This window comes from Somniosus microcephalus, chromosome 28 (genome assembly GCF_052327205.1).
Source record: "Somniosus microcephalus isolate GS21.2 chromosome 28, FLI_Smic_1.0, whole genome shotgun sequence".
Lineage (NCBI taxonomy): Eukaryota > Metazoa > Chordata > Chondrichthyes > Squaliformes > Somniosidae > Somniosus > Somniosus microcephalus.
This window is the reverse complement of record NC_141014.1, coordinates 48,286,134-48,314,040: the sequence shown is the minus strand read 5'-3', so window position 1 is coordinate 48,314,040 and position 27,907 is coordinate 48,286,134. Positions and strand designations below refer to the sequence as shown.

The following is a 27,907-nucleotide window of genomic DNA, read 5'->3' as shown; positions in this document are numbered from 1 at the left end:
AAAATGTGCTGGTTCTCACTTTCACAGCAGTTAGATTGAGTGAGCAAGTCTAGTTGGTGGACTTGCTGAAATCCAGACACACTATAGAAATTAAGATGGCCGCCCAAGTGCGTCAGAACTACCACAAGGACTGTGAGGATGCTGTCAACAAGCAGATCAACATGGAGCTCTATTCCTCCTATGTTTATCTCTCCATGGTGAGTTATCTATCTACTTTACTCTCTATTTGAATGATGTCTATATAATAAACTAGCTAGATGTCTAGTTGTTTCCTAGTTGCATGATCTAAAAAGGCTTAAACTTCAAACAGAAGCTGTTTTCTAGTCCTGTATTTGTCACAGGTTGAAGAGAATGGATTTGACTAGTGCAAATGTTGCAATTAGTGGCTGCAATTAATCATGTGCTGGTTAGTCCGTCTGTTGAAGTGACTTGAGGATGGTGTACTGTTGGTAAAACCTTCCTTCGGTGAGTTGATCTTGCAGCATGAATCTGTTGGTTTTGCAGTCATACCCTTACTAACTTTACATAACAAATGAGTAGAAGTAATTCCACTGATCTCCAGCTTGGCCTTTATTTCCCTCCCCCAGTCTTTCCTGCTGATGGAGCCTCCTTTTTTGCCAATTTAGTTGTGTGGTTTCTAATGTGAGAAGAGAGACCGACTGTTCAATGAACAAACATTAATAACTAGTTGAAAATGATATTTCAACAAAATAAGGCATTGCCCAATAACCAGTCTGCCAAGTGATCATTCTGAATTGCACACAGGTGAAATCTTTCTTTCTCTCCACAGTCCTATTACTTTGACCGGGATGATGTTGCCCTGCGTCACTTTGCTGAGTTCTTCAAGGAGCAGTCACATGAGGAACGTGAGCACGCTGAGAAACTGATGAAATTCCAGAATCGGCGTGGGGGGCGTATTGTCCTGGCCGACATCAAGGTATCTTTTCAGAAAAAGGATGAGCTTCTTTAACTTGTGAACTACTTTTGGGGTTGGGCTGGGGGTGGGAAAGAAAGGAAAAACCTTTTACATTTCAAGCATAAGACAGCAATCCAATCTTCCAAGGAGACTTGATACCAGAATCCACTGTTCATTCAGTATTTCTCTTTTGAAGTCCCATCTTCCATGAGGAGATTCAGTCTTCATTGATTCACTTGGAGATGGTGGGAGGTGGTATTCATTTCAAGGTAATAATGTGCTGTTGCCTCTCCATGTCATCCACTGCCTCGCACAGACTCCATTGCCTTGGGCAGAAACCCTTGAGGTTGTTGCAGCCTTTAATTTCCTTCATTGAGGTAGAACTTTCTCAAAAGTAACTTCTGTCCTTTTTATTCCAGAAACCAGAGCAGGATGAGTGGAGCAATGGTCTGGAAGCGATGCAGAGAGCTCTGCAGATGGAGAAGAATGTCAACCAGAGTCTGCTGGATCTGCACAAACTGTCCACTGAGAGGACAGACCCTCATGTAAGTTCCAACTATGAATCTTCAGATGTGTTGAGGGTGATGGCTGAGGCATTTACCTGCCATTTAATGCAACTATTGGAATGATCTCCATATCCAGTAGACTGTTTGTCCATTGCAGAGCTTTGAACAAGCCCTTTTTTATGTAGGTTCCAGATCATACTGTAGACTTATCATTAATTTTGGCCTGGGGGCACTATAGTATCTGAAGGAGTTCTGCAATCCAATTCTAAAGTATTGAATCTGACACCTGTGCAGTAATCTAACCTGGGGCAAAATCCACCAAGTGCACAACTTGTACCAACCATCCAGTCCAGGAGAAGATGCGGAACAATTCCTCAGTGTTATCCTTGATCTGTTGTCTGTACTGACTGGTTTCTCTTTTTTTTTCCAGTTGTGTGATTTCCTGGAGACCCACTACTTGCATGAACAAGTGAAGATGATCAAGAAGCTTGGAGATCACATCACCAACTTGAAGAGACTGGGAGCCCCTGAGAATGGCATGGGAGAGTACCTGTTTGACAAGCACACGTTAGGGGAATGATTCCCTATCCCTCTGCATTCAATTGAATCTCAACATAATGTTGTAGGACCTCCAACTTCACTATGAAGTGTGACTAAGACTTGAGGTGAATGTTGACTTTGGATGTGGTTCATTCTTGATCTGATTTTTCTTCTTTAACTGCTGTCGATGAAAATAAAAGCTATTCAGCACTGGAGTGGTTTGTCTTTCCTTGTGCCAATTGAATAGTGGATCTAGTAACTTTGTCACCAAGCTTGGAGATATTCACAGCAGAACATCTAGCTGTTTACAGGAAACTATTTTTCTTATCTGGCACTGACGGGACCGGCATAGTGCCGGTTTATCGAAAAGTCCGGATTAGAGAGAGGTATAGTTAAAAGGAACGAGAGCTCCGTACACAGCAACAAATCCAGGCTTCCCTGTTGCTAAGCAACATATGCAGGAACCCCGATTGCACAGCCACAGATTGAGGAACGGCTAGTAATATGAAGTAAAACTTACCTGAACCTACTCCTGAATTTTGCCGGTTAACTGAGATTTCTGGTTATTTAGGTGCCGGTAAATCGAGAGTTTCTTGTAACTTGTGGCTGGATTCTAACCTACCTTTTTTCTCCCCCCATGCCTCATTTGGCCTGACAAGAGGTCTGTGGCTACATCTCCAAAGAGGAGAATTGAGGGTCTTAGTATTTCACAAAATGCAAGATTACTCGAGCCTCTAATTTGGACATTGTCTTGGCTGACAACCATGGGAATTCAGATAACTGTATTTGACCAGTGATGATGTTCTGTTAGGTGGGCTCTTGACAACACCATATCATGAATGTGTGGTGTCCTATTCACCCACATTATACAAACATGCATCACAGAAGGAGGCCATTCAACCCATCATACCTGTGCTGACTATCCAATTAGTTGCACTTTCAACCTAGTGTCATTTTTTTCCTGTCTCAGGTGTATATATCAAATTCCCTTGAGTCAATATTGGCTCTATTGCCACTACCCTTTCAAGCAGTGCATTCCAGCTTGTAACAACTCACCTTTTTTATATAATTGAAGGGGGGGAGGGAAATCTCCAACTGTGCGCTGGTTCCTTGGCAATTATTGTAAATCTGTGTCCTCTAGTTACCAATCCACCACTGAAAACCACTCCTTCTTTACTCTTAATCAGAACCCCCCCTATAATTTGGAACACCCCTTGACATTCTCTGCTCTAAGCAGGACAATCCCAGTCTCTCCACATGCCATCTGCATCAGGTTGGCAAAGCAAGTTTAGGCTAAAATTTTCAGGATGCAGGACATTGTTGGCTAAAGCACAAAATAAATAATAGCACAGCAGAATGTAATAAATGATAAATAAGACACTGCTTCCATCAATATGGGCTAACCTTCTGGGCTAAGAACTGCTCAGCATCTGATTCAACTTCTTTCTGCCAGGGCAAGGAATGGAAACCAGCTCGTTACACAATGGCCACTGGAAGTCTAGACACTGCCTATCACCAGCACACACTGCATTAACTAATAATCATTTGCAATTTCAAGATTAAGCAAATGTTTCTTTGGGGTTGACTTCCACCCTCTTGGGCAGGGAGTATTGGTAAGAAGGGTGTTTGGATATGTGCTAGTGGGACACACATTCACCAGTGTAAAAAGCTACACATGAATCCTGTATTTAGGATTTGGATCATGACCTTTTTTTGCTGGTTAATTGTACATTTGTTTTAAGGAGTATGTATTCCATTTAATTGCTACTCTACACTACACTTGGCAGTGAGAGTAGGGCACAGGTCAAATCCTGACCTTGCTGTTCTCGAAATCACCAGAGATCTTCTGGCCTCCGCTGCATTTATGTTACAGCAGGGAAATTGTGTTCTACCAACAGACATTTTAGAGGCACTTTCTGTGCCATATAGATGCAGTATATCTATTCTGACCTTCAAGCAAACTACGAAGGAATAGTGGTTCCTTCATCGTCACTGGGTTAAAATTCTGGATCTCACTATCTAACCGCTGTTGGGAGAACCTTCACCACACGGACTGTAGCGGTTCAAGAAGAAGGCTCACCACCACCTTCACAGACAAAGTAGGGACGGGCAATAAAAGCCAGCCTTGCTAGCGATGCCCTTATTCCCAGAATACATTTTAATTATTTTAAAAAGGTAATAGGCGGAGAGTTGTTATAAAAGAGACATTCTTGGGTTGGGAAGCAGTGAAATGTGGTGAGTGCCAGAGATTAGAGCTGGAGTCAGTTTTTCACTATACAGATAGATAAGTGACCTGGATTTGGAATGGGGGAACCGTATCCCAAGTTTGCAATTGTTACCAAACTAGAAGGTTGTGAAAGGCGCTATATAAATGCAAGCTCTTTCTTTCCCTTTTATAATAAACTGCCAGACACCCTGCTATTAAACCACGAGCAGATGATCCAGCTTTACCATCAAATCCTGTGAATTAGCCGGATGGTGCATTTCACACTGGCGGTTAAGATCCATAAACATGATTGGTTGCACCTTAGATTCACAGGATGTAAACCCAACCCGGTTACAAATATATACTGGATTATATGTAAACGCAGAACATAATGAGAGTAAAACAAGGGCCTAGAAATTGAGTTGACGCCACGCCAGGGCTTTAGCACCGGAAATTTAGCGCCGGCGCTAATTCCCTTGCGCGCGCCAAAAATTCAGTAGCGCCGCGCCCAGACGGCTGCCGGCGCTACTGGCGGGCATGAGTGCCTCCCAATGGGCGCTGAGTGCCGCATTGCGGCACTAATCCGGCGCTGCGGCACCCGATGCGGTGCGGCAGGCTGGGGAAGTGCAGGCCTCCTCCTCCCGTTAAGGAGACGCTGCCTTCACCCGATCGCTGGCCGTTTGATTTTTTCAAAAATGAGCCCGGCACCTCGGACAAGTGCCGGGCTTGCAGGCCAGACGCATCTGTTCCGCGGGGGGGGGGTGGAGGAGTCCGGGGAGGGAGGTGCGGGCAGGCGGCCGGCGGGAAAGCGGCCGGCCACCACGCGACCTTAATGCGCCGGCGCTAACTTGTGTAAGACTCGGTTGCCAGAGTCTTAGTTGCGGCTGCCACGGGCGAGGCGGCCGCAACTGAATTTCGGCGTTCGGGCGCGTTGCCACGGCAACCGGGATGCTGCGCACACCGATGACGTCATCGGTGCCGGCGCAGCGCAACCGGCTAACGCCGATGGCAGCGCCGAAGTGAATTTCAGAAACGGCTATCATTGCGGCGCTAGGCCCTCTAGCGCCGCAAAATGGGCGCTAACCCTACTGAATTTTCAGCCCAAGGACTCCACAACCATCACCCTCTGCACACATGGGGTAGAATTTCCATCTTCCTTACTCGCTGACAGTGCAGACTCACCCTGGACCACCTGATCTCTGGATATTACATTAAGTACACAACCACCTGCAATAAACAAACAAATCTCTAATTTTGTCACAAATTCATCTGAATTCCTAAGGTGACTGTATTGCAAGTACAAAGGTATAACGAACTATGTATTTTAAGTTCAGGACATTTTAAACAAAACATTTGTAAGAGAGGTCAAAGGACTCGACAACGAGGTTGCTAGTAAGTAATCAGCAAAACTTACTTTCAAAGCTCTGATCCTCTTTTGGTAAAACCATAAATTTAGACAGATAAAAAACTGTAAATAAACCATTAAAACTGTAAATAAACCAATCAAACTGTAATAAACCAATAAAACTTCAAATAAACCTTAATAATCAAATTAAAATTTGGTTCTCCAGCCCAATTATGCACTCCAGTCCCCGCGGCGCCCACCGGTCACGAAAGTGATCTAGCGCGCTGGCGGACACCGCGTGCTCCAGCTCTAGGGCCACCCGGGCGCGAACATGGCCACGGAAGAGAGGGAGGCAATCCGGCCGGACGACCCCCTCAACCGCCCGCTGCCTGGACCAATTAATGGCCTTCTTCGCCAGGCCCAGGAGCAGACCCACGAGGAGGTCCTCCGACCTGCCCGCTCCCCTCCGCACCGGGTGACCGTAGATCAAGAGCGTGGGACTGAAGTGCAACCAAAACTTGAGGAGCAGCCCCTTCAAATAATGAAAGAGGGGCTGCAACCTCTCACACTCTATATAAATATGAAACACGGACTCCTCCAGACCGCAGAACAAACATGCGGTCTGGGAGTCCGTGAACCTACTTAAATACCTATTGCACGGGACTGCCCTGTGCAACACCCTCCAGGCCAAGTCCCCAATAGAACAAGGGAGGACTCCCGCATAGAGAGCCCCCCATTGGGGACCACCGCCTCCGTCGGAAGGTAAAACTGCACGCCACGGCGTGTCCGGACGGCAGGCGAAGATGGCAAAGTGGAAGGTGTGCAGGAGCAGCCCGTACAGGAAACCCCTCCGTGCGGAATGAAAAGGCACAGAGGGTATTTCCTCGAGACGGCTCAAGTTGTGAGGCGCCGGCTCCCGAGGGGGGGGTCGGGGCTGGGCGCCGACAAGGAATTCCGTCCGAACGGGGGAAAGCTCAGACGGGATCGCCCCACACGCCTGAGCCGCCTCGATACACCTAGTGGTGCCGGGGCGCACTTTCGCCTTTATCGACTCGATGGCATCGGCCGCGAGCCGGACGTTTACCCAAGACATGCGCCTCGCCAACTCCTCCGGCGCCATCCAGCCCACTCCTCCGCCATCGAGCAGGTCCCCGACTCGAGTCACCTTGCCAGCCACAGCTCTGTGCTCCGCCAGCCACCCGAACCTGCGGACGTGGAGGTGCGGATTCCTGAACAGTGGCTCCCGAAGGACAGCCACCATTCCTGTCGGGGGAGAGCTGCGCCTGGAAGCGACCCGGTTCCAAACTCTTAGCAGTTCCTGGTAGAAGACAGGCAGCCCCCGCAGGCTGGCACGCGTGCCACCCACTTCCACAAACAGGAGCTGCGTGTCATAATTGAGGCCACGCAGCTGGCGGAAAAAATACGTCGCCAGCGCGCACCACCTTGGAGGAATCTCAACGTACAGGTATCTCTGCAGCGTCTGAAGACGGAAAGTCGCAGCCTGGGTGCGAAGGCACACCAGCGCCTGACCGCCCTCCCTAAGCGGGAGACTCAGAACCGCGGCAGAGACCCAGTGCATCCTGTTGTTCCAGAAGAAGTCGACGAGCTTCTTCTGTATCTTGGCGACAAACGCAGGGGGAGGGATCAGAGTAACCAACCGGTACCACAACATGGCGGCCACCAGTTGGTTTATGACCAACGCCCAACCCCTGTAGGACAACACTCGGAGCAATCCCGTCCAGCGACCTAAGCGAGTGGCGACTTTGGCCTCCAACTCGTGCCAGTTCGCCGGCCAGGCGTCCTCGGCCGGGCTGAGGTAGACTCCCAAGTAGAGGAGGTGCGTAGTGCTCCAGGCGAAGGGCCTGAACTCCTCCGGCAGGGAGTCCACCTGCCACTGACCCACCAGGAGTCCAGAACATTTCCCCCAGTTGATCCTGGCGGAGGATGCGTCCGAGTAAATCTGCTGGCATTCCCGCATCCTCCGCAAGTCAACGGGATCCGTGACCATGAGGAGCACGTCATCGGCGTAAGCCGAGAGGACCACCTCCACGCCCGGCCCTTGCAGAGCCAGTCCCATCAACCTCTTCCGCAAGAGGCGCAGGAAAGGCTCCACGCAAATGGCATATAACTGGCCGGACATGGGGCATCCCTGACGCACCCCCCTCCCGAAGCGAAGGGGCGCCGTCAAGGACCCGTTAACTTTAATCAGACACTCCGCGGCAGCGTACAGAAGTCGGATCCGGGCGACAAAATGCGTCCCGAACCCGAATGCGCACAGAGTCCCGAAAAGATACTCGTGATCCACCCTGTCGAACGCCTTCTCCTGATCTAGGGAAAGGAAGGCGACCGACAGACCAGCCCTCTGGGAATGGTGGAGCAGGTCCCGGACCAGATGGATGTTATCATGAATAGACCGGCCCGGGACCGTGTAGGACTGGTCGGGGTGGATCATGTGGGCCAGCATGGCGCCAAGGCGAGCAGACATGGCCCTGGCAAAAATTTTATAATCCGTGCTGAGGAGGGAGACCGGGCGCCAGTTCTTAAGAAGCCGGAGATCGCCCTTCTTAGGCAGCAGGACAATCACTGCCCTGCGCCACGAGAGGGGCATCTCCCCGGTCGCCAAACTTTCCCCCAGGACCCGCGCGTAGTCGCCCCCCAGGACGTCCCAGAACGCCCTGTGGAACTCCACGGTCAGCCCGTCCAGCCCCGGGGACTTCCCCCTAGAGAGCTGGCGGAGGGCGCCGGTCAGCTCCTCCAGACACAGAGGAGCATCCAATTTTTCAGCGCCCTCCAGGCCGACCTTCGGCAGGTCCTCCCACAAAACTCTGCGCGCGTCCTCGCTGGACGGATCCGGAGAGAACAGAGCCCCGTAATAGGCGCGGGTCTCCGCGCGGATTCCCTCCGGATCCGAGACCGGAGATCCGTCGTCGGCCAGCAGCTCCAGGAGCTGCTTACGGACCCCCCGTCTTTTTTCCAGCGAGTAGAAGAAGGGGGAGCCGCGGTCCAGGTCCCGCAGGAACTGAATCCGCGACCTCACGAACGCGCCTCGGGACCCGACGAGCTGCAGGTCCTTCAGCGCGCCCTTCTTCTCTTCGTACACCAACCGCAGGGCCGGGTCCTCGACGACTTGACCGAGACGGGACTCCAGGTCGAGCACCTCCTTCTCCAACCGCCTGACCCTGGCTTCCCGCCTCTTGGTCGACCCCCTCGCATACTCCTGACAGAAGAGACGGACGTGAGCCTTGCCCACGTCCCACCATAGCCTCAAGGAGGGGAAGCCCCCCTGCTTCCTTCTCCAGCCGGCCCAGAACCGACGAAACGAATCCTGGAACCGCGCGTCCTCCAGCAGCAGGTTGTTAAAATGCCAGTACGCGGACCCCACCGCCGCGCGCAGCAGAACGAGCTCCGCCCACACCAGGTGGTGGTCCGCGCACGGCACCGGCCGCACGGAAGCCGCCGGAACGCAGGAAACGTATGCCCTGGAAATGTAGAGGCGGTCGATTCTGGACGCACCTCTCCCAGGCCTCACACAAGTGAAAGCGCTGGAGTCGGGATGGAGATTTCGCCAGACGTCCACCAAGTCGAGGGACCCGACCAGGTCCCTCAACTTCTCCATCGCCGCCGGGCATCGCAGGTGGCCGGTGCGGTCCCTTGCCTCGAGGGTGCAATTAAAATCCCCCCCGAGGACAACGCACTCGCCCGCGTCGATGGAGCCCAGAAGAGTGGACACTTCTTCAAAGAAGCGCGCTTGCTGCGCACCGGCCCCAGGGGCGTACACGTTCACTAAATGGAGCGGCACGCCCCCCAGGCGAACAGTGACCTGGAGCAAGCGGCCCGGCACGAGCTCCTTGACCCCCAAGATCTCCGGCTGAAAATGCGGGGCCAGCAAAATAGCCACCCCACTGGAAACATTGGAGAGGTGACTCATGCTGACCCCTCCTTGCCACTCCAGGAGCCACGTGGCCTCGTCTCCCGGAACGGTGTGGGTTTCTTGCAGGAAGCACACCGCATACTTCCCGTCCCGAAGGACCGAAAAGTTATTAAATCTGCGGCTAGCTTCCCTGCTGCCGTTGATGTTGAGGCTGGCTATGGTTATCTTCATTTCAGAAGCATAATCCAACCCCTACTTAACTCTAACGGGGGAAGGGAGGGTGGCCGCTAGTCGACCGCCACTCCCTTTGCAGCCCAGTGAGGAAGGACCGGAACTGACGCAGCTCGAGCGGGTCCACGCCCACGTCCGCGACCATGGTCTTGAAGGCGACGCGGGCCGACCCGACGAGCAGCGCCAGCCCCGACCATCTATCGAGGGCCAGCCGGGTCCTTTGACGACCCTGGCACGTGGCCACAAAGTCCCAGAGATCCTCAATGGGAATGAGGGGGGTCCCGGCGAGGGGCGCGAGGTCCTCCATCTCCTCATCAGCGATGGAGTCGCATTCCTCCTCCGCCCCCACCACCGAGTCCCCCTCCTCCTCCGGGGGGTCGCCACCGGCGGCCGACCCGTCCGCCACGCGGAGCGCAGCGAGCGGCTCGGCCGCGACGGCCGGCCCCGCCTCCGCCCGGATCCCACCCCCAGGATCGGTAGCGGAGGATTCCTCCCTGGGCTCCTCTAGGGGCGCCGGGCCAGAAGACGGCGGCGGTTCAGAGCCCCCCTCCGCCCCAGGCACCAGAACGACCGGAGAGATCGGAGAGTAGGTAAAAACGAACTCCTCCATGTCGCCCGGCGCCGGAGACAGAGACAGAGACAGAGGGCCCCCCTCTTCCGCGCCACCGGCCTCCGACCCAGCGGATGGGGTAATTTCGGTCAACCCCTGGACGAGGTCGAGCAGCACCTGGGAGACGACCGGGTCACTTTGGGCGAGCTCATCATCCGAGGACTCGCCCGACCCGGACCCCAGGCCGCCCGACCCGTCGAGGGGTAACGGTACCGATAAGGGGTCTACTGCCGCGGGTTGCTCCGCGACCCCCCCCACGGGCAGGGTCTCGTCCCCATCCCCGGGAGGCACGAGCTGGGCAGACACCTCTGCCTCAGCCCCCCTAGGGACAGGCGACCCCTGCCGTTCGCCCGTGATGGTATTAGCGGTGGGGTGGGGCGCAGTACCCGCGGCGGGCGACGACTCCCCCTGACCGGAGGGACCTTCCCCCTCCCGGTCCTCCTCCTCATCCAGGGGGTCGCGCCTTCTTTTAAGGGCTGAGGGGCAGAGGGAGACCTCCATTTCCGCAGAGGCCACCCCTGCTCCCTCCGGCGGAGCGAGTTCTTCGGGTCCCCCGGGCCCGAGCCCGGCCGCAGATTCTGGCGCTACCGCCTCGGCGGTCGCGGCCACAGGCTCGGACACGAGGGCCCCCCCCCCACCGCACTCCGCGACTAGCGCGGCGACGCTCTCTGGCGTCAGGGGCTCCATATTGTGGGGCACGCCCTCCCCGGGGGGACCCGCCCTCCGGTATTTGCTTTTCCCCCGCGCCTTCCTCCCGACCGGACAACCCTCCCCCCCCCCGCCGGAGGCCAGGATGGCATCGACCTCCGACGACGACCGCACCCCGGTGGTATTTGTTTGAGGGGGGGCACGGCTAGACCCGGGGGGAGGAGCGGCGGCGGTGCCAGCTACGGCCACGCCAGACGATCTGGCGGCCTTGGAGGCGGGGCAGTTCTTACGGATATGCCCCACCTCCCTGCAGGCGTGGCACCGCACGCCGTCCGTCGTGTAGAAGACGCGGTACGGGGTGCCCTCGTGGAGGACTGTAAAGGCCCCGTCCGTCTCCCCCTCCCGCGCCAGCTGGATAAATGCCTGGCGCCAGAAGGAGAAGACATGGCGAAGGCTGGGTTCCCGGAATCCGAGCGGGATTGGCGTAATCGCCGACCTCACCTCCCCAAGTTGGTGCAAGTGGGGGAGGAGGAGCTCACCGGAGATGAAGGGCGGGATGTTTGACAACACGACCCTCTGCGCGGTGGCCTCAAGAGGGTCCACCGGCAGGAAGGTCCCGCCCACGGTGAGCCCCTGGGCGATGGCCAGGGCCACCGCCCGCTCGGACTCCAGGAAGAACACAGCCTTCCCATACATCCTCGAGGCGGCGAGGATGGCTGAAGGGCCGACAACCCCAGCCATCGCCTTCACACAATCCTCGATTGTCATGTTGGGGTGAGTGTAGCTCTTCACCCCGAGCTTCTTTGTAATAAGTCGGAACGGCGACAGGGCAGCGGAAGGAGCGGGAGCAGCCGCGGCTTTGGCCGTCACCGCCGCATACGTTCTCGCTGGCCCCGTCACCGCCGAAGACGTCGAAGCCATACTGGGGTGGTTTGTTTTTTGGGAGCTACACACACCCCAAGTCACAGGCCCTGTGATATTAAGTGGCCTTGGGAGTAAATTTTAATGTCTGCCACCGAGCAGAGGGAGCTTAAAGCCAATGGCCCGCCTCTCCCCTTGATGGAATGATTGGGAGAGGGGCCTCCTCCTCTCTGCTCCAAGTGGCTATTAGTGGTTTCAATGGAGGTGCCCTCTGAGAGAGACAAAGGAGAGGGATAAAGAGAGAGAGAGGGGATGGGTGGGAAGGAGGGGGGGCCGCAAAGGCAGGGTCCGCACTCTAGGTGGTTGTTGGTGGGTGGGTGTCAGCAGGGGTGCACTCCCCGATGGTGACAAAGTCTATGCAGATGGTCTTCGGGCAGGGGGAGAAGATGTCTTCGCCTGGGTAGGCTGGAAGAAGCCCAGGCTCAGCCCCACACCAGGTCTTCTCGATGCAGGTAAGCGAGTAAGAGGCTTCACCTGGGCAGCTCCAGCCGACCCAGGCCAGGCTTTCCGGCCCGTCTTCTTTCCTCCCCCCGCCTAGAATACACAGTCTTTTGGGGAATGCCCAAAAAAGACACCCACCTGCAGATGTTGGAAGTAACGATGCAGCTCCTCCCCTCCTTCCAAGTAGAAGTTGGCTGGTGTTCCTCTCCCCTCTCTCCCTCTCCTGAGATGGAGGCCTTTCCTCTCCTCCTCTCCCTCCAGGCACCTCAGTTGTAGGTGGTCTGGCTGTTGGTGGACTGGTGCTTCTCCTTCTTGCCAGGTCAGGAGGCCACCACGCTCTTCTTTCCTCCTGCAGCACTCTGAGGAAGCCAGAGACAACCTGCAGCACTCAGAGCAAGGCAGAGAATGATTCAGGCCTCTGGATTACTGGTTCACTAAATTTACCACTAGGCTACTGTCCCCTTCCCTTGGGGTCCTTATTGCCTTGTCAGCCAATGACACTCATTTTTCTAAGTTCTGATCCTCTTTTTGTGAAAACATAAATTTAGACAAATAAAAACTGTAAATAAACCATTAAAACTGTAAATAAACCAATAACACTTCAAATAAACCTTAATAATCAAATTAAAATTTGGTTCTCCAGCCCAATTATGCACTCCAGTCCCCGCGGCGCCCACCGGTCACGAAAGTGATCGAGCGCGCCGGCGGACACCGCGTGCTCCAGCTCCAGGGCCACCCGGGCGCGAACATGGCCACGGAAGAGAGGGAGGCAATCCGGACGGACGACCCCCTTTCAAAGTTCTGATTGGCTCTGGGCGTCATCTCCCCTCCTCCCTTTACTTGATCCTCTTTTGGTAAAACCATAAATTTAGACACATAAAAACTGTAAATAAACCATTAAAACTGTAAATAAACCAATCAAAGTGTAATAAACCAATAAAACTTCAAATAAACCTCAATAATCAAATTAAAATTTGGTTCTCCAGCCCAATTAAGCACTCCAGTCCCCGCGGCGCCCACCGGTCACGAAAGTGATCCAGCGCGCCGGCGGACACCGCGTGCTCCAGCTCTAGGGCCACCCGGGCGCGAACATGGCCACGGAAGAGAGGGAGGCAATCCGGCCGGACGACCCCCTTTCAAAGTTCTGATTCGCTCTGGGCGTCATCTCCCCTCCTCCCTTTACTTGATTGGTGCTCTGAGAGGCTGCCACTTCTGATTGGGTATTGAGGAATGTCACTCATCACCTAGGCGGCCACGCCCTGGGTTATCCAGCAGTATAAATACTAGGAGTTCGGGGGGTTGGTTAAATCCCAGCTTCTTACTTCAACAAAGTTTAGATTTAGCAATAAATAATAATAATTAGGATGGCTTCTCAAGTGCGTCAGAACTACCACAAGGACTGTGAGGATGCTGTCAACAAGCAGATCAACATGGAGCTCTATTCCTCCTATGTTTATCTCTCCATGGTGAGTCTTGTATTTCTGACCACTTCATAGTGGAGTCTATGTAATGTTACTTTACTAAATTCTGTGCTGTATCTAGCCCACCCCTCAATCTATGCACAGTAAATTCATTTTTAAAGCTATAATTAATATAATGTAATTGATCATCTTGTGCATTAATTAAAAAACTGCCTCTCTGGTCCTTGCAGTAACTGAACCATATTCTGAGTATCTTAATGACTCTCTTTCCTGGGCTCTTGTGAGTGTGGTGTTGAAGTTTATATTTGGAATACACTCTGCATTCAAAGTGTGTAAATCATAATTGTTATCCTCACTTCTAAATCACTCCATGGCCTTTCCCTACTTTGCTTTTGCAATGAGGGGATGTAATCTTAAAATTAGAAGTAGCCCATTTAGGAGGGAAGTCAGGAGGTACTTTTTCACAAGGGTGGTGGAAATCTGGAACACTTTCTTTACCTGCTTTCTCCTCCCCCCACCTCCTAGCTGTGGATGCTGGGACAATTGGAGCTTTCAAGACAGATGGTTTTGTTGGGTAAGGGTCTCGAGGGGGATGGAGTAAAGCTACAGGTCAGCCATGATCAAATTGAATGGTGAAGTAGGCTTGAGTGGCTGAATGGCCTACTCCTGTTCCTAATATTCTTAATCTCCTAGTTTTAAGTACTAGTTTGTGCCCTTCTGTCTTTTCGCTAACTCCCTTTTGCTTTAATGGTGGTAAATCCTTCAGCCACTTTGACCCTACTCAGGGGAACTCTCCCTTAACTCCTCTGCTTTCCTACTTCTTGACCTTGACCAAGCACTTCAAATTCTGAAGGCTTATGAACCTTTATTCCTTGGTATCTGGTTCTCCTGTGAAATGCCTTGATTAGTGTTGAAGGTGCCAAATTAATGCTGCTTGTGGTAATTTTAGTTCCATGGGATGAATGTAGCCAGTAAGACTCAGACCAGTTTCTCCTCTTTGATGTACTACATGAACTGTGCACTGTGACTAGACTTTAATGGGTTTGCTTCTAATGCCCCTTGGCAATAGTTCTGGGCCAATAATTGTAAGTTACTATTTAATCTGCTCCCACCACCCTTTCAGGCAGTTCATGCACTTGAGTTTGCTCATGTTGCCTCTTTTTTTTTGCCATTTCCATTGGCCAGTTTCCCTATTGCTAGGGGTCAGATTGTCCACTCTACCAGGTTAGTGAAGTAAGTAGGCCTGTGCTAATGTACAACAAGTTCAGTGAGGCTTGAACCCTTTGAAAGAAAGCGAAATCAAGGTTGGCTTTATGTACAATAACCATGATAGGTCTGCTATGAGATACACAACGACTTTTCTGATCTCTCCATAGTCCTATTACTTTGACCGGGATGATGTTGCCCTGCGTCACTTTGCCGAGTTCTTCAAGGAGCAGTCACACGAGGAACTGGAGCACGCGGAGAAACTGATGAAATTCCAGAATCGGCGTGGAGGCCGAATCATCTTGGCGGACATCAAGGTTTGGCTCAATAAACGAGTGACCTTCTGTCTGGAACCCCTCGGACTGATTGTTTCAAATACTTTCTAAAGCAATTGGTTCCAATTTATAACAGGCCAAGTGGGTCCATGACAGAGTTTATACTCCACGAACCAGTTCCCACCGTGTGTCATCTAACCCTATCTGCATATCCTTTTATACACCTCTCCCTAGTACATATCTAGCTTCCCCTTAAATACATCTGTTATTTGACTCCGGTAGTTGTGTTGGCTTAATGCAGTAGTTCTATTTTCTTCAAACACATTGATTCATGGTAAGAGTAGACATTTGCACCCCTAATTTCCTTCAATACTTGTTTGTTTAATCCATTGTACAGTGAACTGTCTGTATTTCCCTTTCCAGAAACCAGCGCAGGATGAGTGGAGCAATGGTCTGGAGGCGATGCAGAGCGCTCTGCAGCTGGAGAAGAATGTCAACCAGAGTCTGCTGGATCTGCACAAACTCTCCACTGAGAGGACTGACGCTCATGTAAGTTCTTGATGCTGTAATGTGGGCATTTGTTAAATTGGAGGTGGTGGAACCTTGAGCCTATTCAAAAGATCTCCATGCCCAATAGCTTTTGTGTTGGTGCTTCTTAGGTTTTTGATTGGTGGGAGCTTGGCCTACTGTGGACATTGACTAGTAAATGTGTCCCAGTGATTCTAGGATCTATGCCCCTATTGTGCAGGAAGTTTAATCTAATGATGCAGTAATTCCATTAATCTCAATTGCACCACTAGACTGTCCTGCAGTCCAAGAGGATTAAACACACAGGGGAAAGCTAGGATGTTCCTTCAAATCTGCTGCTGGACATAACTAGTTTCCCTCTTTTTCCAGTTGTGTGACTTCCTGGAGACCCACTACTTGGATGAGCATGTGAAGATGATCAAGAAGCTTGGCGATCACATCACCAACTTGAAGAGACTGGGAGCCCCTGAGAATGGCATGGGAGAGTTCCTGTTTGACAAACACAGCCTGGCGGAAGAGTGACTGAAGTGACTGCAGGGATGAAGCCTATTGTGTTTAGTACTTTTATTTATAATTGTGTGCGAGACTCCTGTCCTGTAGGGAATGATGGCTTGTGACTTTGTACAAGAGCTGAGACCTGGGCTCTTAATGTGAAATGTCACTAACTGTAAATAAACTGTTCAATATTGGACTGGATTTTGACTCTTTGTAAATTTTAGTAGTTTTTGTTCCAGTTAGCATAACTTGGTGACATTTCCTGTATTACACTAGGCTGCGCAGCAGTGTTGTCATGGGATTCGGTCATAGAATGGCCTCCTGTGCTATAACCATTCGGCCCGTTGAGCCCGTACGGCTCTCTGCAGGAGCATTTCAGCTCATCCCACTCCCCCACCCTTTCTTCCTGTAGTCCTGCAATTTTTTTCTTTCTGGTATTTTCTAGTTCCCTTTTGAAAGCCACGATTGAATCAGCCTCCACCACCCTCGGTTAGTGCATTCTAGATCCTAACCACTCCCTGCATAAAAATGTTTTTCCTCAGGTTGCCTTTGGGCCTCCTGCCAATCACCTTCAATTGGTGGCCTCTGGTTCTTGAACCTTCTGCCAATGGGAACAGTCATATGAATTTTTTTTTTGCTGCTGTAATTTGACTATATTTAACTTGGATATTCAGACACAGGTTGAAAGATCTCCTTTCAATTGTAGGTATTTCTTGCAAATACTTCAATCTTGTGTTGTAAATGAAGGGCAATGATTCAGCATCCACAGTGCTCTGGGGTAGAGAATTCCAAAGATATCTTACTAGGAAAGTGTGAATACCCTATTGGGCTTTGTTCTGGGACCCCTCTCCTCCCCCACCATGGTTGACCAACCTGCCAACACTCATGGTCTTGGGTAAGGTATTGAAGGATGAGGAATCCATGTGGAACTATATTCCCACAAAATATAATCCTTCTGGAAGGAGTAAATGTATTTCATTAAATGAACAAAGTACAACCCCCAAGTTAAATAGATACTTTTCCTGAAACTCTTTTCCCCCCTCCCTGCCTGTTCCATCAATGTATAAACCCAATACCAGCAGCTCCTCCATAAATGTATTGATTGGTATTCAGGCCCATTGTGCAGTTCATACCAAATAGCAATCATCCTTTCCAAATCCTACTGCATCTCCATTTGTGTCCTTCACCCCCAGGCATGGATTCAACTGTTGATGATGCTGCAGCTGCAACACGCCAGTGTTTACACGTTAATTTAGGAACTTAGCTGAGAACTGCAGCGGGTGCAATGAAATTGCCATCTTCAGCCATTCCACGTTGATGTCTTTGCATCTCTGAGGCATTTCTGGGGTATCGGAGTCCCCACATTTCACACGACGATGAGCCACAATTCTACGAGTCGGGCTGAGTTTGACGGCTTTATGTTTCAGACAAAACAAAGTCTTCAGCTCACTCGATGTGAAAAACTTTACAGGCGCCCAAGTTTTAAGAATTACATTGAATTTACAGCACAGAAACAGGCCATTCGGCCCGACTGCTCCGTGCTGGTGTTTATGCTCCACACGAGCCTCCTCCTGCCCTTCTTCATCTAATCCGATCGGCATATTCTTCTATTCCTTTTTTAGCAAACTTCCCCTTAAATGCATCTCTGCTCTTCACCTCAACTACTCCATGTGGTAACGAGTTCCACATTCTAACCACTGAAGAAGTTGCTCCTGAATCCCCTGTTAGATTTATTAGTGACTATCTTATATTTATGGCCGAGTTCTGGACTCCCCCACAAGCGAAAGCATTGCCTGCCTCTGTTCCGCGGCTATGTTCGCGCCCGTGTGGCCCTGGAGATGGAGCACGCGGTGTCCGCCGGCACGCTCGAGGCCTTCCGAGACCGGTGGGCGCCGCGGGGACTGGAGTGCATCGTCACCCCGGCCGGTGTCATTCTAATCTAAGTTGATAAGCCTTATTTGACGTTTTCCTTAAATTTGCAGATAAATTGTACAACCAAAAGGAGGGACAACTGATCCCTGGCTGATGTTACTTTAATTTAAGTTGATAAACTTTACTTGACATTTTCTGAAGCTGCAGATAAATTGTGCAACCACAAAAGACCACAAGTGAAAGCATTTTCTTTCCATCTACCTTATCAAAACACCTTCATCATTTTAAAGACCTCTATTAGGTCACCCTTCAGCCCTCTTATTTCTAGAGAAAAGAGCCCCAGCCTGTTCAGTCATTCCTGACCGATATAACCTCTCAGTTCTGCTATCATCCTTGTAAGTCAAATGTGCACCTCCTCCAGTGCCTCTATATCCTTTTTGTAATATTCTCCTTAGAGCAGAGAAGGCTAAGGGGAGATTTGATAGAGGTGTTTAAAATCATGAAGGGTTTCGATAGAGTAAATAAAGAGAAACTGCTTCCAATGGCTGAAGGGTCGATAACCAGAGGACACAGATTTAAGATGATTAGCAAAAGAACCAGAGGCGACAGGAGGAAAAACGTTGTTACACAAGGAGTGGTTAGGATTGGGAATGAGCTGCTTGATGGGGCGGTGGATACAGATTCAATAGTGGCCTTCAAAAGGGAATTGGATAAATACTTGAAGTAGAAAAAAATTCCAGGTTCCTGGGGAAAGAGCGGGGGAGTGGGACTAACTGGATTGCTCTTTGAACGAGCCGGGACAGACTCGATGGGCCGAATGGCCTCCTTCTGTGCTGCACTATTCTATGATTCTATGGAGACCAGAACCGTGCACCGTACTCCAAGTGTAGTCTAACCGAGGTTCTATACCAATTTAACACGTTGAACTCGGGTGCGGTTCGGCTGCAAGCACTCCCCGCACTGAGGTCAGAACGGCACTAATGGTAACTGTTTGCATCTCACAAAATCTATGAGGTCGACGTTCACCCCGCTCCGTGCCGATACATTTCCTACAGTCTGACTACAAAGAAGCACAGCCCTGGTAGCAGCTCCCCGAGTGACGGGCTAGAAAATACACAGAGAAACATAGAAGATTGGAGCATCAGTCGGCCATTCGGCAACTCGAGCCTGTTCAGCCATTTAATGAGATCGTGGCTGATCATCCAAATTCAGTACCCTGTCCCTGCTTTCTCCCCATATCCCTTGATCCCTTTAGCCTCAAGAAATATATTCAAATCCTTCTTGAATATATTTAATGAATTTTCCTCAACTGCCCTGTGTGGCAGAGAATTTCACAGCTTCACCACTCTCTGGGTGAAGAAATTCCTCCTCATCTCAGTCCTAAATGGCTTCCCACTTATCCTTAGACTGTGACCCCTGGTTCTGGACTCCCCGCCATCGGGAACATGCCTGTTTTTCTGGAAGAGAAATTTCTGTCTTTACATTCGAAGGGATTGTGTGATGGGGAGAAATATTTAATGGAAAGTCAAGCCTCATGGGTCCCGGTTCTACAGAATCTGAAAATGTGAAATGAATAATACTCTGGTGTATGTTCCATAACACACAAAGATGTTTCCAATCAATTGATTCCATTTTTAGAATATTAATTCACGGGATGTGGGCGTCGCTGTCAACGGCCAGAATGTATTGCCCGGCGCGAGTCGCCCTGGAGAAGGTGGGGGTGAGCCGCCTTCTTGAACTCCGTGCGGTGAAGGTACTCCCACAATGCTGTTAGGCAGTGAGTTCCAGGATTTTGACCCAGCGACGATGAAGGAACAATTGTAGGAAAATTCATCGATAGCGAAGGATGATTCTCAGCACCTTGAGCTTTTGGAAAGCAGCAAATTGTCATTTAATTCAAATGAGAGCATCGAACAACGAGAGACTTTCCGATTTGAAGAAGGTCAAGGAACCCAAAAGCAATGACATCACCGAGACTGATCTCCCAAACCTGCCGGTTTTCCATAGCTCTGATTGGCTCTGGGTCTCCCCCCCCTCCTCCCCCACACACCCTCTCCTTTGTTAATTGGTGCCTGGATTCAGGAAAGATTCCTGATTGGCTCTCAGGGATTGTCAATCATCATTGGTGATGTCATTCCTTGTTTGATTGCAGGCCGTCCCAGTAGTATAAATACAAGAGCTTGAGTTAGAAAGGGTTAGTTTTTGAACTTTCTAGGTGCTAGTGAGCAGTAATAGTATAACAGGAAATAGTGAAGATGGCCTCCCAAGTACGTCAGAACTACCACAAGGACTGTGAGGATGCTGTCAACAAGCAAATTAACATGGAGCTCTATTCCTCCTATGTTTATCTTTCCATGGTGAGTCTTGTATTCCTTGTTGCTGTATTCTTAAAAGCTGGACATTCTGTAGTTCCATGAACTGGCTTTCAACTATATTTCTCTTGACTTCCTTACCTGGGGAAGCAATCTTTGAGCAGTGAGTACTTCAGGGTGAGCTTGTTGTGTTGATGGCCTGCTCCTTGTAGCAGCTGCACTCTGTTGACCAGGTTTAATATATGGAACGAGCTCAGCTGCTGCCTGAGTTTGTAACAGAAGAGCACAAACCTGGTCAAGTGACTGTTGGTGCTTGTTGATATGAAACAAAGTTCAGTTTCAGTGGGGTGACTGTAGTGAGTGACATGATGGCAGGTCCTCACTGGCTTTCTCTTTAACTGGAAGTGAAGTTCTGGGAATCCTGGTGTTGAAGCCTTGTTCACTGTGCCTAGATCTCTTTGGCTACAAGGCACTTTGGGAGGTAGTCAATGAAGTCACCTGTTATGTGGGAAATGCAGCAGCCAATTTGTGCACAGTAAGCTTGCACAAACAATGAGACTCATCAGATCATCTGTTTTGGTTGAGGGATAAATATTGGCCTGGGAATCTGGAGAGAACTCCCCTGTTCTCTGAAGTAGTGCCTTGAGATCTTTCACATCCACCTGAGGACAGACAGGGCCTCTGTTTAACATCTCATCTGAATGACAGGAAATAGAGGAGGGACTACTTATCCAGCAGTAGAGTTTAGTTTGACTGGTCATGAAATATAATCCTGAACTGTAGTTTATAGTTTTTATTTGTTGGTTGACTGTTTCATCCTGGTTCTTGGGAGGAGAAGCTGGCCAACATGTTCAGATTAGTGAAGTGAATTGCATTTTGCTAGTTAACCAATGGTATCTTCAGGATCAAGGGAGAAGCCAGGGACAGGGTACTTGTTTGGATGATCAGCCATGATCTCACTAAACGTTGGAACAGGCTCAAGGGGCCGAATGGCCTACTACTGCTCCTATCTTCTATGGTTCTATCTATTTTTGCAAGATTAAGAACTCACTAGCTAACTAGGGGTAAATATAATCTTGCATTGTATATGAAGATCTAGGTCTGATGAAGCTGTTTAAAATTCTCTCCACAGTCCTATTACTTTGACCGGGATGATGTTGCCCTGCGTCACTTTGCAGAGTTCCTCAAGGAGCAGTCACATGAGAAACACGAGGATGCTGAGAAATTGATGAAATTCCAGAATCGGCGTGGAGGCCGAATCATCTTGGAGGACATCAAGGTTGGATTCAATAAATGAGTGGCCTTCTGTTGGGTTCCCCTTGTTTCCAATACTTTCTAAAGCAATTAGTTCCAATTTGAATCCATGGTTCTGGTGGCTTAATGCTGTCATTCTATATTCCTGTGACACATTGGTTCATGGTAACATGGATTTCTGGCTGCTTTTCACCCCTGTTTTCCTTGTGCTGTCTTGTGTCTTTTTTGTTTAATTCATTGTAAGTGAACTGTGACTTTCACCTTCAGAAACCAGAGCAGGATGAGTGGAGCAATGGTCTGGAGGTGATGCAGAGAGCTCTGCAGATGGAGAAGAATGTCAACCAGAGTCTGCTGGATCTGCACAAACTCTCCACTGGGAGCACTGACCCTCATGTAAGTTCTTGGTGGGTTTTTGGGTATGTTGGAGGTGGTGGAACCTTGCTGTCCTTGAGCCGATTCAACAATCTACATGCCCAATCGCTTTGTGTTGGGGTGTCTCCTGGGTTCTTAAAGGGGTTGGGGTGAGGATGGGACAGTTGGCCTTATGTGGACATTGAGAATAAGTGTGTCGCAGTGGTTCCAGGATCTAAGCATCTATTGTACAGGAATTACTAGATCATTTGAGCAAATTTACATCATCTCAATTACACCACTTGACTATCCTCCAGTCCAAGAGGATTAAAATACCAACTCTAGAGGAAGTGGGGGGAGCTTGGATGTTCCTTGATATCTGCTACTGGCCATAACTTGTTTCACTTTTTGTTTCTTTTCAGTTGTGTGACTTCCTGGAGACCCACTACTTGGATGAGCAAGTGAAGATAATCAAGAAGCTTGGAGATCACATCACCAACTTGAAGAGACTGGGAGCCCCTGAGAATGGCATGGGAGAGTACTTGTTTGACAAGCACACCCTGGGGGAGAGTGACTGAAGCTTATTGTGTTCAGTACTCGTGTTTATATAATTGTGTGGGAGACCCTGTCCTTCAGGGAATAATGGGTTGTGTGACTTTGTACAAAGAGCTGTGAGACCTGGGCTCTGTAATATCAACTGTCACTAACTGTAAATAAACTGTCCAACATTGGACTGGATTTTGTCTCCTTGTAAATTTGAGTGGTTGCTTATTTTCTGATAACATTTGGTTGTCTTCAGACAAGAGCTACGCTGGGCTGTGTCCTCTGAGATGGTGTGCGTTGGCAACGTATTTCTTCCACCAGCTGCACGGCCTCAATTACGCCACGCAGCTCCTGTTTGTGAAAGTGGGCGGCATGCGTGCCAGCCTGCGGGAGCTGCGTGTCTTCTACCAGGAACTGCTATGGGTTTGGAACTACGTCGCTTCTAGGCGGAGCTCTTCCCCCGTCAGGAGCGGCGGCTCTCCTTCGGGAGCCGTTGCTCAGGAATCCGCACCTCCACGACCGTGGGTTCGGGTGGCTGGCGGAGCGCAGGGCTGTGCCTGGCAAGGTGACCAGAGTCGGGGATCTGCTTGATGGCGGAGGAGCGGGCTGGATGGCGCCGGAGGAGCTGGCGCGGCGCCTGTCCTGGGCCAATGTCCGGCTCGCGGTCAAAGCCTTCGAGTCGGTGAAAATGGCACTGGGCCCCAGGTCCACTAGGTGTATGGAGGCGGCTTAAACACGTGGGGCAATCTCGTCCGAGCTTACCCCCGTTCAGATGGAGTTCCTTATCGGTGCCAGGCCCCGAAACTCCCCTCGTGAACCGGCTCCTCACAACTTGCGCCGTCTCGCGGAAAGGCCCTCCGTGCCTTTTCATTCCGCGCGGAGGAGTTTCCTGTACGGGCTGCTCCTGCGCACACTCCACTTTGCCGTCTGTGTCTGCCGTCCGGACACGCCTTGGCGTGGTGTCTTGCTGATCGGCGGTGGCGGAGGTCCCCAATGGAGGGCTCTCGACGCGGGAGTCCTCCCTTGTTCCATCGGGGACTTGGCCTGGAGGTTGTTGCACGGAGCGGTCCCGTGCAATATGGTTTTAAATAGGTTCACGGACTCCCAGGCCGCCTGCATTTTTTGCGGCCTGGAGGAGTCCGTGTTTCACGTTTACATAGAATGTGAGAGGTTGCAGCTCCTCTTTCATTACCCGAAGGGGCTGCTCCTCGATTTTTGGTTGCACTTCAGTCCCACGCTCCTGATCTACGGTCACCCGGTGCGGAGGGGAGCGGGCAGGTTGGAGGACCTCCTTGTCGGCCTGGGCCTGGCTAGAAAAGCCATCAATTGTCCGGGGGGTCATTCAGGCGGATTGCCTGCCTCTCTTCCGCGGCCATGTTCGCGCCCAGGTGGCCCTGGAGATGGAGCACGCGGTGTCCGCCGGCACGCTTGAGTATTTCCGCGACCGGTGGGCGCCGCGGGGACTGGAGTGCATCGTCAAGCCGGAAAACCAAATTTTAATTTGATTTGTTAAGTTTTAGTTGAACTTTTGTTAATTTTCAGTCAAATTTGTTGTTGGTCCAAACTAAAAGAGTACACTGGGCTGTGTTTACACAGAATGTGAGGTGGCAGTCCTCCTTTCATTATGTGAAAGGAGCTGCTCAATTTTTTGGGTTGTACTTCTGCCCCACGCTCCTGATCTTCGGTCAGCCAGTGTGGAGGGAGCAGGCAGATGAGAGGACCTTCTCATAGGACTACTCCTGGGCCTTCCGAAAAAGGCCATTAACTGGTCCAAGCAGCGGGCGGTTGAGTGTTGTTCGGCCCGATTGCCTGCCTGTCTTCCGTGGCCATGGTTGCGCCTGGTTCTCCCTGGAGATGGAGCACGCGGTGTCGGCCAGCATGCTCGAGCCCTTCTGTGACGGGTAGGCTCCGCAGCGACTGGAATGCATCATCAACCCCAGCAACCAAATTTTAAGTTTCATTTGATGTTTTAAGTTGCAGACAATTTGTTTAAACACCCAATCTAGTCTAGTAGAATTGTCCTAATTCAAATCTGGGAGTTCCAACTGGCCTTTATGGGATTCTTTTCTTGGTGAAGATCATTTCTGTTGGTGGGGAGGGGGTGAAGAACAATACTCTCTTCATGGAGTCCCATTGGCTTAGAACCACACTGCACTAGGTTCCTACGGCTAAAGCTGCCACTTCTAAGCCTAATGGAGAGTTGGAGAATAGAGCAAGGTAACTATAGGATAAACAATTAGAGACGTGGTCACAGTGTTAGAGCTTTATCTGAGTTTTGACCTTGGGTGAAAATCTGAGGTTATTCTCAACATACCTGTATCACATGAACACGTGTGTCAGTCCACTAGTCCCACTTTTCCTTACTTCATCTTTCATTCAATAGTGTTAGACCTTTGATGTGCTTTCTTAGCCTGTTCCTTCCTGTTGATCCCACAGTGTTGTGGTCCAAACAGGAACACAAGGTATCCATGGAACCACAGCACCGTCCTTCCCTGACCAGATTGAGGGAAACATCAGTAACTCTCATCTCAGAATGATTTACTGGACTTCCTGTTCCACCAGAGAAGATTCACCAGTCTCCTCGCCTCTTTTTCCATTTGTACTTTCCTTCTCGACAGTCAAACATCAAGAGAGATTAATCACTAAAACAAGTCTATAACAGATAGTCTCTTCACATCAGTGGGACAAAGTCTACACAACCAACACTACACACAGTGATTGCCAGCAACTGGGTCCAGGCAGCAGAGGGTCGTTCGGCCGACTGACTGCCGCTCTTCCGTGGCCACGTTCGTGCCCGGGTGTCCTTGGAGATGGAGCACGCGGTGAACCCGGCACGCTCGCGGCCGCCTGCGACCGGTGGGCCCCGTGGGGACTGGAGTGATTCATCACCCAGCAACCAAATTTCAACTTAATTTGTTAAGTTTCACTTAATGTTTTCAGTTTAGTTAGTCTCTTTGTTTATGGGTTGCTCAAAAAGAGTACACACAGTGATTGCCTCTCTCTTCCTGCAATCCCCCCAATCCCGTCAGCTTAACTCAAACATCCTTTCCCCGGCGGATAGACCAGACTTACCCCAGTACATGTCAAATACATGGAATGTACTCGTGCAAAAGGTAATATTTAAAACATTACAAAAACACACATACACAGTTAACCATCATTTAAAGCTGGCATGAATCTAATAATGGGGGTGAGGCGGACCTACAAATACAAAGGGATCGGGATAGGTGGGTGGAAAATGGCATATAATGTGGGAAAATACAAAAGAATGAGACTAGGGAAAAGAAAGACTTGCATTTCTATAGCGCCTTTTACGACCACCGGACGTCTCAAAGCACTTTACAGCCAATGAAGTACTTTTTGAAGTGTAGTCACTGTTGTAATGTAGGAAGCATAGCAGCCAATTTGCACACAGCAAGCTCCCACAAACAACAATGTGATAATGACCAGATCATCTGTTTTTGTTATGTTGGTTGAGGGATTAATATTAAAAGAAAGCACAATTTACACTTCATCTAGAGCCATCCTTTGTTTCTTAACCTGTCCTATTACCATCTCCCTTTGCCTTGAATATCTCTCAATGTCTCTTAATCTCTCCTGCCGTCCATCCTATCACAGACCGTCCCTTTTGTTCTTTCCTCCCCTTTCCCAGCCTCTTCACTTGCTTAAGAATCTGTTCCATTTCCGGCTTTTTTCCAGTTCTGACGAAAGGTCATCGACCTGAAACGTTGACTCTGTTTCTCTCTTCACAGACGCTGCCTGGCCTGCCGAGTGTCTCCGGCATTTTCTGTTTTTATTTGAGGGATAAATAGGACAACCCAGCCTATCCAATCTTTCCTCATAGCTAAAATTCTCCAGCCCAGGCAACATCCTCGTAAATCTCCTCTGTACCCTCTCTAGTGCAATCACATCCTTCCTGTAATGTGGTGACCAGAACTGCACGCAGTACTCTAGCTGCGGCCTAACCAGTGTTTTATACAGTTCAAGCATAACCTCCCTGCTCTTATATTCTATGCCTCAGCTAATAAAGGCAAGTATCCCGTATGCCTTCTTAACCACCTTATCTACCTGTCCAGCTAACTTCAGAAATCTGTGGACATTGTAAGATTCGCAATTTTCAGCAAAAATCACGCAAGAAAACTGGATAAAATAAGACTGTTTATTGACCAAAGTAAGCTTGCACAGAAAAACCTTTGATAAAAGGGCATACAAAATGGCCGCCAGGCCCCGTGATCAGTTTATGAACCATTTTATTTCTGTTACTGCAAGCCAGACAGGCTTGTGGATTGAAGACAGTGAGCCCGCGAAAGCCAGTATCTGGGAACCGAAACTCAGAGCAACAGCATACATATTCAATGGATTATAAGTACAGGATGGGGCCCATCAAGATATGGGCGGATAATGTAAAAACACTTATACCCATTTATCGTACAAAGGAAAAACCATTTAGCAGCCATCAAGGAAAATGTCCGGACCGATCAATATGCGAACCGAGCCGCGGTGACAATGCAAAGGACATTAACAGACATTATCGGCCAGGAAGGCCAGTTCAAGTTATCACCGGCTCCGTTACAAGACAAAGCGCCCCTGCAGAGATTTCTGCCCGCCAAAATTAATACAAAGACAGGACTATGATTTGACGGGAGATAAGACTGTCCCAAAAGAGTATAACTATGGATTGAAAGTCCATCTAAGTTACTTCTTCTTCACTGCTACGGCTTCTTGTTGGGCGACTTCAGGCTTCCATTTCTTCAAGAACTTTCTTCTACGAGGAACGAACGAAGGGCGGACGGTGCCCGGATCGGCGCCTCTTCCACTTCGGCAGATCGATGAAAACGTTTTCGTCTTTTTAAAGACGGACGGTTTCGGAAAAAGGACAACGTGGCCGGTGTTCAGCCAAACAAGGCTCGGCCACGACGAGAAGACGACAAGGGTGGCCCGGGTACTGGGGTCGGGAGGTCATCGACGACCCAGGCCGACGGAGAAGAAACCCTCTGGAGAACCGGCGATCGATGCCACAAGATTCTCCCATGTGCATAACCTGCATCTAGGTCTACTCCATGAACCCAAATCCACGATTGTGGATCTCAACCTTGACGAGCGCTCATCGAGGCTGGGTCTACCCCACCGCCTCGAGGGAGGAGAGAATATCGACTGCGCCAGAAGCTTCCAATCCACGTGACGACGGGAAGCGGTGTCAAAAAGTCTGCGAACCCCTTTTCGCGATTTCGGGAGTGGTGAGCATGATCCCAAGTTCCCCAGGTCGAAACTTAGTTTAGGTATAGGGGAGGGAGTTAAGGGAAATCGTAATGTGTTTCCCCTTTTACGATGTGCCGTGTGTTCCCCATTTCCATAGAGTCAAGTTCATAAATTTGTGCATGATTGTAGTTACTTTAATCTGTGCCTATGACATGT

At 50.2% G+C, this 27,907-nt stretch overlaps 3 protein-coding genes across 3 annotated transcripts in view; all 3 read left to right on the top strand.

Annotated features, from left to right (window-relative positions):
- LOC147099792 (ferritin heavy chain, oocyte isoform-like) overlaps positions 1-27,907 on the top strand; it is a 346,456-nt gene that overhangs the window by 81,415 nt on the left and 237,134 nt on the right. The gene's annotated exons all lie outside the window — the stretch shown is intronic.
- LOC147099800 (ferritin heavy chain B-like) lies at positions 23-2,635 on the top strand. The gene is made up of 4 exons (XM_085969388.1): positions 23-197; positions 791-937; positions 1,336-1,461; positions 1,853-2,635. The coding sequence occupies exons 1-4, from the start codon at positions 96-98 to the stop codon at positions 2,000-2,002; spliced, it is 525 nt and encodes a 174-aa protein (XP_085825514.1). The 5' UTR covers positions 23-95; the 3' UTR covers positions 2,003-2,635.
- LOC147099799 (ferritin heavy chain, oocyte isoform-like) lies at positions 13,534-16,367 on the top strand. The gene is made up of 4 exons (XM_085969387.1): positions 13,534-13,701; positions 15,033-15,179; positions 15,561-15,686; positions 16,035-16,367. Exons 1-4 carry the CDS (start codon positions 13,600-13,602, stop codon positions 16,185-16,187), a joined length of 528 nt encoding a protein of 175 aa, XP_085825513.1. The 5' UTR covers positions 13,534-13,599; the 3' UTR covers positions 16,188-16,367.

Coding starts and splice junctions, on each gene's coding strand:
- LOC147099800 (XM_085969388.1), top strand. CDS start 96: ATGGCCGCCCAAGTGCGTCAGAACTACCACAAGGACTGTGAGGATGCT. Junction 198..790: donor CCTATGTTTATCTCTCCATG/GTGAGTTATCTA, acceptor TTCTCTCCACAG/TCCTATTACTTTGACCGGGA. Junction 1,462..1,852: donor CTGAGAGGACAGACCCTCAT/GTAAGTTCCAAC, acceptor TTTTTTTTCCAG/TTGTGTGATTTCCTGGAGAC.
- LOC147099799 (XM_085969387.1), top strand. CDS start 13,600: ATGGCTTCTCAAGTGCGTCAGAACTACCACAAGGACTGTGAGGATGCT. Junction 13,702..15,032: donor CCTATGTTTATCTCTCCATG/GTGAGTCTTGTA, acceptor ATCTCTCCATAG/TCCTATTACTTTGACCGGGA. Junction 15,687..16,034: donor CTGAGAGGACTGACGCTCAT/GTAAGTTCTTGA, acceptor CTCTTTTTCCAG/TTGTGTGACTTCCTGGAGAC.